At 48.2% G+C, this 9683-nt stretch overlaps 1 protein-coding gene across 1 annotated transcript; it reads left to right on the top strand.

Moving 5' to 3' along the window:
• Positions 1-2786: 2786 nt before the first annotated feature.
• On the top strand, positions 2787-5556 carry LOC119335631 (uncharacterized GPI-anchored protein At4g28100-like). Its single transcript, XM_037607741.1, has 2 exons — positions 2787-3536; positions 5034-5556. Exons 1-2 carry the CDS (start codon positions 2862-2864, stop codon positions 5370-5372), a joined length of 1014 nt encoding a protein of 337 aa, XP_037463638.1. The 5' UTR covers positions 2787-2861; the 3' UTR covers positions 5373-5556.
• Positions 5557-9683: the final 4127 nt, after the last annotated feature.

The raw sequence follows: 9683 nt of genomic DNA, 5'->3' as shown, positions 1-9683 counted from the left end.
AGTCTTTTCCCCCTTCGTTCACCGCTACAAAGAGTTTGTTGTACCGAGCATTGAAACCTTGGGTGGTGAAGGCCACACATACATGGGTAAGGTCTTTGCTGAGCTCCTTGCTCTTACATGCCCGGTAAAAGTTGGCCACGAAATGCCTCATGCACCATCTGTGGTGAAGCTTTGGAAATCCTGGAATAACAATGTCCATTGCCTTGAGTATGCCATGATGCCGGTCCGATATGATGCATACCTCCCTAGCCCCAATCACTTTATGCCTAACATGACCCATGAACCACTCCCAGTTGTCTTGGTGCTCGAAAGGCACCAAAGCAAATGCACACGGCAACACATTGTCGTTTGATGAGTGCGCCATTGCTACCATTAGTGTGCCCTTGTATCTACCGGTCAAGAACATGCCATCTATAGACAAGACCGGACGACAATGCTGAAACGCCTCCACACATTGTCCATAACTCCAGAAGGCACGGTGGAACACTCCCTCGTGATCCTCGACCACATGAAACATGCCCGGGTTCCTATGTGCAATGGCGGCCAACAACCTTGGGAGCTGGTTGTATGCTTCTTCGTAACCACCATACAACATCCTAATAGCATTTGCCTTTGCCTTCCATGCCTTCCCATACTTGACTTCATAACCAAATTGTCTTTTCACCGTCCGCATGAGAAACCTCACTTTCACAGTGGGATCAAAGCCTATGTCTTTCATCCATTTGTATCCGAGATACTCAGATGTGAGTTGACGGTGTGTCTTTCTAAGTCGTTTAGATGGAGGTTTGCATCTATGAGTGGCAACACAACTTTTTAACACCCATTGTTCGGTTTCTTTAAGCTTTCTTGCACGAACCTTCCATGGGCATCCTTCTTGCTCACACACCACGGTGTAACGCAACTTCATGTCGGAGTGCTCAACATAAAATGGCCTATGGTTTCGAATGGCATAGTCAGCCAACCAAAACTTCAGCATAGGCAAGCTCAGAAACTTCACTCCTTTCTTCAAATAAGCATTCTCGTCCTCATTCTCCACCCTTGGTTCTCCTGGATCCGGGCATGGTGTTGGCTCAATCGCCGTCATTCTCATTCCACCGTCAACAACAGCTTTATGGGCAAGGCTGAGATCTTTAAACAAGTGAGTTCTTTTTTGTAAGCCCGTCAGCTCAAAGTGGATTTGGTTCTCCTCCTTTGTGAATCCATCCTCGTCCAACTGTTCAACTGGACCCTCGTCATCCGAGTCATACGCATATTGACGCCTAAAAGGCAAGTCACGATCCATGTCCTCTTGCGCTATGTACGCATCCAAGTCACCAGCATCATTACCATGAAACCCTTCCTCTTGCTCTTCGTCGTCATCATAAGCTTCTTCATCCTCTTGAATTACTCCGTCACTAGCAATCACCTCAACTTCATTTGCTTGGCTAGTTGGTGGTTGGCTAGAAGCATTGGGGGCATACAACTCAACCTCATTTTCTTTAATAGATGGTACACGGGGATGTGGTGGGGGATAAACATTGGGGGCATCAACCACAACCCTATGCTCAACAAGTGGCACCATTGTCCTCTCGCTCATGTCATCCATTGGGGAAGAGACATGCCGGTTCAAATCAAAGGTAAACCGAGGAGATTCAACCTTGGTGGCAAACAATTCAAGTGACTTGTCTTCCAATTGGGATACTTTTTCCTTGTATACATCCCAATGCAAATCCGAGGTGATAGGCATACTTTTCAAGCGAGATTTGGCTCCAACTCCAACATCATACCTTCCTATTAATTTAACATCAACATTGGTGTCCATCCACTTCAAAACTTGTCTCACTTTTGCAACAACATCCTCATAGCCAGGGCTTGTATCAAAAACCAATGGTTCCTCACCCGTGTCGGCATTGTTACTCAAGAATGCCTCCTTGTCAATGTAATGAACATTAACAAGTCTCTCCATCTAAAAATAACATGAATGCATTTAAGACTTCAATGAGAATTGGTGTTTATCCAAATACATCTTATTATATCCAAATCATATCAACACTAAATTATTGGTCATGTCCACAAAAGTATCACTAATTAACACACACTAAGCAAAGTTAACCCTAATCACTAACTAACCCTAACCACCAATCTTTCTACTCAACAAACATATATTCCTACTACACACCATGCATAGCACTATATTATCAAAGTTAACCAAGCCATTCACACTAACATATGGGGGAGAAAACATGAACTAGGGTTCCACCAACATGTATAAAATGCAACCAAAATAGCAAGATTTAACAAAAAATAATTGGATGATTTGGGGGAGATTACCAAGAGCAGCAAAGTGATGGAAAGATCCACCTAAGGGATGCACCTTTTGGAGAGGATTTGAGGGGAAGCTTGAGGGGTGGGAGAGAGTATGAGAGCTCCAAGTCTTCTTCAAGCTCGGGTTGTGGATTGGGGAAAGTGTGTGGGGTGGGTCCTACACACTCTCCCGTGGGGTTATCCAGTTACCGGGCCAGACGCCAGGGTCCTTGGCGTCTGGTCCCTTTGCCACATCAGCAGGTCAACGGGCAGGCGGGCAGTGCGGGCCAGGGGCCAGACACCAGGATCCGTGGCGTCTGCTTCGCAACCCAGACGCCAGGGATGTTGGCGTCTCCTAAAAAGGTCAAAAACGAATTTTTTTTATAAACGAGGTCAAATCGGGATTTTGTTAGCCAGAGAGGTCGTAACAGTAATTTTGTCCACGGCTGGCATCTCTATCTATCCGTTTCGTTGCGACCTACGCTCCACTCACTGTCTCAGTCTCCACCAACAAAAAGAGCACACTACCTGCCGGCTCACACCCGCTGCCGGAGCACCTACGCACAGACTAGGCAGCAATGCGTCGCCTCCACTACACTATCACCATCCTACTCTCCGCCACCTGCCTCCTTCACGCCATGGGGTCGCCGGCACTGCCTGACCCGTCGTCGCTCGAGCCGTCCCTGCTCTTCCCGTCGGCCGGCGCCTCCCAGGCCCAACCCGCCGCGGCATCCACCATCCCGGCATTCCCCGAGCAGTCCGAGGCCGCGGCCACCTCTTCCGTCTGCCAGCTCACTCCCTCCCCACCGCTCCTCCCGGCCGTCCTGGCCTCCTGCAACGCCGCCGCCGGCGGCGGCGGCCTCCTGCCTCCACGGCTGCGCTGCTGCCCGGCCCTGGCCGCATGGCTGTACGCAGCGTACGCGCCCACCGCGTTGGGGAGCGGCGGTAGCAGGTGGTCGAAGCTTCCCGCCGCGGCGGCGGACGTGACGGACCTGCCGCTACTGCCGGACGACGTGGAGGAGTGCGCGGGCGCCGCGGAGCGCGCGCTGAGGTCCGCGGGAGCGACGCTGCCGCAGCCGCAGGCGGGGAGCAATAATGGGACGACGTGCGACGTGCCCTTCTGCTACTGCGGGATAAGGCTGAGGCGGCCGGTCTGCGCGCTGCCGGCGGGCAGGGCTGCGAGGAGACTGGAGAGGGACTGCGCGCGGCCGGGGCTCGCCGGCTGCTCCCGGTGCCTCCGGGCGCTGAACCTGGTGAGGCTACACATTCAGAACTCCTTTCCTTTTCGCCGCAGAAAGAAAAAGAACTGCAGTTCTACGTTTCTCGGATGTTCCCGTGGTGCAGGTCCACGCATGCCTCACAGAACCACTAACATTTTTTAATGGAAACTTAAACTGTGAGCTTTGATGAATGCTAATCAAGTAATCATGTTACCTTTTCTTGAAGAGATAAAACCCAACCCTTTTTATCTGTTTAGATGTCAGGGACACGGAGTAGGATAAATATTTCAGTAACTTCTTTATATTCTTGAGCACCATGAATAGCATACCTACAAAAATATTCCATGTACGCGGAGCAAGGTGGGTTATACGATTCATTACCAAACACCGAAACAAAAATCAAAACTTGGCGAGAATGAGTTGAGCTTGCATACATAGGCATCAGAATAGACAAATACGCGAGGCAAATGAAGAAGGCGCGCCCCGATCACGAGGAGAGTCGTGTGCGGTGGCCCCGCCCGCGGCAAGTGCACTTATCGGTAGACAAATTGGCGGTCCCAATCCCTTCAAAAAAACAAAATCCAGGTCCCAGTATTTATCGGTAGCCAACAAGGAGTCACGGAAAATGTCGCGCAGAATTCAGGTCCCGAGCTATACATGCCACTGCAGAACACTCATCTCTGTCATAGGAACAGTGTGAAGTAGTAAGTCACAGTCACGGACAGGAACAGGCATTGCATGCCTGAAGTTCCATACTGTCCGGGTAAAACTTAACTGAATGGGAGCAAGAGTACATGTACACACTCTGCCATTGCAGTAACAAAACCGTTAAAAGCTGATTGTAGTAAATAAACCTGGTGAACCTAAACCATTCAACTGAATTTCCCCTGGAAGGATTGAACGATGATGAAAATATTTCAACCGTGCTGAATGGGTAGGGCCTTGAGGAGCATGTAGGGAGCATGATTTGGTTCAGAACACCATGCCTGCTCCACTCCACTCCTTTACTACCACTTTCGCTTTGAGTTCAGAACTCGATGCCCACACTGATTCCTCTTTTTCACCTAAAAAGGGTCACAAGCAAGGCACCGCTTCCCCTCTCCCTCCCACCTAAGCCGAATCATTTGCTTTCTGGACCCGACCGCTTCCAAGGACAAAGCATTGGTTGCTTTACTAGTAATTTTTCGACACAGCAAGCCCAGTAATTTAGGGGAAAAGATGTCAAGGGAAATGTCTCCGTCTGCGAGACTCGACAGCCATCCCATACGCCAGCTTGTGTGAGAGCGAGGGTTTTGTCCCTTTGTCTGATTGTCTCAACTGGAATCTCTATCCTGCTCTCCGGATCAACAACTTGTGGTAGCATGCATGATCTATTTCACCTCCACAGTTCCTGGACAACGCTGAAATTTACAGTTTCTTTCAAAATTACTGTCGCTCACTCCCATGAGTTGGAGTAAGCTAGATCATTTTGTTGCCTGGAAACCTAATCATCTCGTTCCTATTTGTGTGTATGCCATGCATGCATTGCAGCTGAACGCCATTGGAGAGAAGAACGCCACGTCGGCGAAGGCCAGTCATGGGGCGAAGCCACGTGAGCGTGACTGCCAGCTCATGGGGCTGACGTGGCTGCTGCAGCGGAACGCCACGAGGCATAGGGCGGCCGCCACGGCGATCCTCCAGGCCCTCATGGCGACCGAGGAGGCGGGGGCTACCAGCGCGCCCACCACGTGCTCGCTCCCCGTCGACGGCCTGCCGCTTGCCGTGGCATCTTCGGAGATCAACGGCGCCGCCGATGCGTCCCCCTTGGGCAGCCTGCTTCTTCGCTTTCTGCTAGGGACGTCTGCCTTCATCTTGTCCCGGCGGTTCTGAGCAAAATCTGATCTTCGCTGCACGGTCTCTTTGCTATTTCTTCGTTGTTTTACATTTCTGATGTTGAATTAGTAGTTGTTCAATTTGTTTGTACTTCTGATGTCTAGTTCTTGAAAGGCTAGGGACTAGAGAGTGAACTTCGTTACTGTAATTATATGCAATCCCGGTGGGGATGCCTAATCTACTGAGCGTGCATTGCATCTCCATTTAAACAAAATCCTACGTCTTGCATTCCAGGAAAACGCATTTCACGGACATGGTCCACCTAGAACTGTAGAAATGATCACATACGCTACTGGCTGGGTTTTTTTCCCTGGTCGACAATGGCACATTCTACGGATAATCGTGGTGCCTCGAAACAGCTCCCTACATAAATAAAAATAAAAACTCATAAAACCAGTCCATATATGATCTAGTTTCAAACATATTGAAATGAGAAACACAATAATAAAACTATTCTTAGTTTGGACACTTGGTTCAAGAGCTATGATAATATTCATTTGTGTCTTTCTTTTTGGAAACATCGAAAAAAACTAGTGATCCAGCTTCAGGTGTCTGCAGCAACGAGACACTCCATGCTAAGCTCTCATTCCTCCTGTACTAAGATTCGCGAAGAGTAACTTTTTTCTATCAGTTATGTCTCAAATACAAACTCACATGTAAAGATATGGCATCCCTGCCCTCTTCCAGATAGGGCCCCTAAAAGCGCCTGGTCCGGACGGCTTCCCAGCCAGATTTTTTTCAGCGTCATTGGGGCACTTTGAAAGAGGAGATGATTGAGGCAGTTAGGCAATTTTTTGAGTCGGGCATTATGCCGGAGGGAGTAAATGCCACTTCCATAATTCTGATTCCCAAGGTAAATGACCCAACTAGCCTGTCAGAGTATCGTCCCATAAGCCTGTGTAATGTTACATATAAGGTCATTTCGAAGTGCCTGGTGAACCGGTTGAGACCTCTATTGGATGAGATCATTGCTCCGGAACAGAGCGCGTTCGTCCCGGGTAGACTTATCACTGACAATGCTTTCATTGCTTTCGAGTGTATACATACGATCAAACAGGAGAAGGATCCGAGTAGAAGTGTTTGTGCATACAAGCTCGATTTGTCCAAGGCATACGACAGAGTGGATTGAGAATTCCTAAGGCGAATGATGCAACAGTTTGGCTTCGATCACCGAAGGGTGCATTGGATCATGACGTGTGTGACCTCAGTGACATACAATGTCAAAGTTAGTGGGGCCAGCTTGGATTCGTTCGCACCGTCACATGGGTTACGGCAGGGAGACCCTTTGTCACCTTTCCTTTTCTTATTCGTTGCTGATGGGCTTGATGCTATCCTTAAGCAGAAGGTGCAAAATTGAAGTATCACCCCTGTGCGTGTGTCCACGGGCACCGGGCATCTCACACTTACTCTTTGCGGACGGCACCTTACTGTTTTTTCGTGCCATGGCAGCGGAAGCCTTGGAGATCAAGGATGCTTTGTCCATCTATGAGAGAACTACGGGACAATTCATCAACCCATCGAAATGCTCCATATTATTTGGCAACAAGTGTCGGCCTGTGGACCAAGCTGCGGTCACCCTTACTCTCCAGGTTCAGAATATGCAGTTTGAGGAACGCTACTTGGGGCTGCCCACTCCAACCGGACGCATGTCAAAGGGCCGTTTCCAGAGCCTACAGGAGCAATTGACTAAGAGAATATTATCATGGGGTGAAGGTGCTTCACAGGGTGGGAAGGAAATACTAATCAAAGCAGTGGCTCAATCCCTGCCTGCGTACCTTATGGGAGTGTTTCGACTCCCTAGAAGTGTTTGCGATGACCTTACTCGCATGGTACGAAACTACTGGTGGGGTGCCAAGGAAGGAAGAAGGAAGACGCACTGGAGAGCTTGGGACACCATGATCAAACCCAAGGAGCAGGGTGGGCTGGGCTTTCGGGATTTCCGGCTGTTCAACCAAGCCTTGCTCGCCGGGCAAGCTTGGCGGTTAATCTCTAACCCTGACAGTTTGTGTGCGCGGGTTTTAAAGGCCCGGTACTACCCGGATGGTCGCCTAGAGGACACCGTCTTCTCCAGCAACGCGTCGACAACGTGGCAGTCCATTGTCCACGGCCTGGAACTCCTCAAGAAGGGATTAATCTAGCGAATTGGTGACGGAGCTTCGGTCCGCATTTGGCGAGACCAGTGGATCCCCCATCTGCTGGCTCGTGGACCAATATCCCTACAGGGTCGCTGTAGGCTGAGGAGAGTGAGCCAACTGCTTGATGAATTTGGAAACTGGAAAGTGGAGCTGTTATGTAAGTATTTCATGCATGTGGACGTTAGGAAATTTGGAAGATCAAAGCGTCCCCAAGCCGAGCTGGTGACTTCATAGCATGGGAGGCCGAGCGTAATGGCACCTTTTCAGTACAGAGCGCTTATCGTCTCGCACTCGACGAGCGTCTCCGGCCGTCTTCAGTCGCAGCGAGCAGGGCACCGAACAGGCGATGTGCCGTCTGGGCATTTATTTGGAGGTGCCCTGCTCCTCCCAAGGTGCGTATATTTGCGTGGAAGATTGCTTCAAATTCTTTGGCCACTTGGGCTAACAAAAAAACTCGAACACTGGAGATTACTGATACATGCCCGCTGTGTACGATGGAGCGAGAGGATACATTCCATGTATTCTGCAGGTGCCCTCGAGCGGTGGAACTTTGGCGTGCCATGGCGAAGCACTGGAACTTGCCGGACCTATACACTGTGCGGCTGACGGGCGTTGAATGGCTGTTCGACCTGCTGCATCCTCTGAACGCGCATGATCACATGTGTGTCCTGATGGTCCTATGGCGCTCCTGCCACGTCCGAAACGAGATCGTCCACAACAAGAAACCGCCCCCACTGGAAGCTTCTTGCCGTTTTTTGTTGAGCTATGAGGCACCGCTCATTGCCATCCAGAGGTGCCCAACCGGTGACATTATAAAAGGCAAGATGGTGATTAGTGCTGAATCCCGGTCCGATACGCTACCGCATGTGGAGCGTCCTACATCTCCACCAATCAGGTGGCTGGCTCCTTCCCCAGGTCGTGCCAAACTGAATGTTGATGGCTCATTTTGTGAAGCTACTGGGGGTGCTGGAGCAGGTATGATCTTGCGGGACAGTAGTGGCGCCAGCATCTTCTCGGCCTGTAGAAGCCTGCACAATTGCGCTAGTCCACTGCAAGCTGAGCTCTCGGCTTGTTTGGAGGGACTGAACTTGGCCATGCAATGGTCGACGCTTCCAGTGGATGTTGAGATGGATTGCTTGGGTGCAGTGAACTCTATACATGAGCGAAGGGATGACAGATCGCAACATGCGATGATGATCAATGAAGTCAAGTCTCGTCTGAATCTTCTATTGCTCATATTAGTAGGCTTCAAAATTCAGTCAGCCATAGACTAGCTGTGTAGTGTTTGGTCGAGTAGAAGCTAGGACAGCAGTGTGGCTTTAGTCAGGGCCTGCTAATGTACCTGATCTGTGTATGGAGGATCTTCCTCCTGTTTGAGCAATGAAATCCCTTTAACCCCGCAAAAAAAAAGATATGGCATCCCTGCTTCGAGCTATTTAAAAAAGAAAACACCAAGTACATGTACACTAAATGTTTACTTACTGAAACAGAAAAGTAAATAACTTAAATACAAAACACAAAATTTCAAATTAAAATAAATGGGCAGTTCAATTTTAATTGAAATTCCAAGTGAAAATAAATAGAAATTACAAAATCTAAAGAATAAGTAAATAGAACTTAAGTGAGTAAAAAATAATTAAAATCAAACCCTCGAAATCAACACATGAAGGTCACATAAGACGGAACAAAAAATCCGAGAGTATAAAGACGAAAAATAAGAAAATTCTCGTCGAGAGGAAAAAGCAACTTCAACTGAAGTTTTGACAAAAAAGAACTTCACGAAACTAAAATTTCTGAAAGTTCAAAGATTAAACGCAAGTAACCTAATTAGAGGAAAATAATAGGAAATTAAAAAAAAAAGACTAGTTCACGTCGGGGGACCCAGGAAGTTCCAGAAAAGGAAAAAATCAAGGAAATTTATTATGCGATCTAATTAGTTCATATATTAATTGTGAGTAGGTTAAAACAAACTCGAAATTCACTGAAAAAGTAATTCAAACAATTCATAGAGATAAACCCTACAAACTTTGGTAGTGAACAAAAGAAAATTTAATAAATACTTAAAAAATTGCTGCTAAACGTTCGCATTCTGATTCCAAAACTGTTCCAACATAAAAAAAACAAAAAATTGAAATTCAAAAATCAAACCCAATGAAGTTCCATATATAAATTG

Source organism: Triticum dicoccoides, chromosome 7B (genome assembly GCF_002162155.2).
Source record: "Triticum dicoccoides isolate Atlit2015 ecotype Zavitan chromosome 7B, WEW_v2.0, whole genome shotgun sequence".
Classification (NCBI taxonomy): domain Eukaryota; kingdom Viridiplantae; phylum Streptophyta; class Magnoliopsida; order Poales; family Poaceae; genus Triticum; species Triticum dicoccoides.
This window is presented reverse-complemented; position numbering and strand designations above follow the sequence as displayed.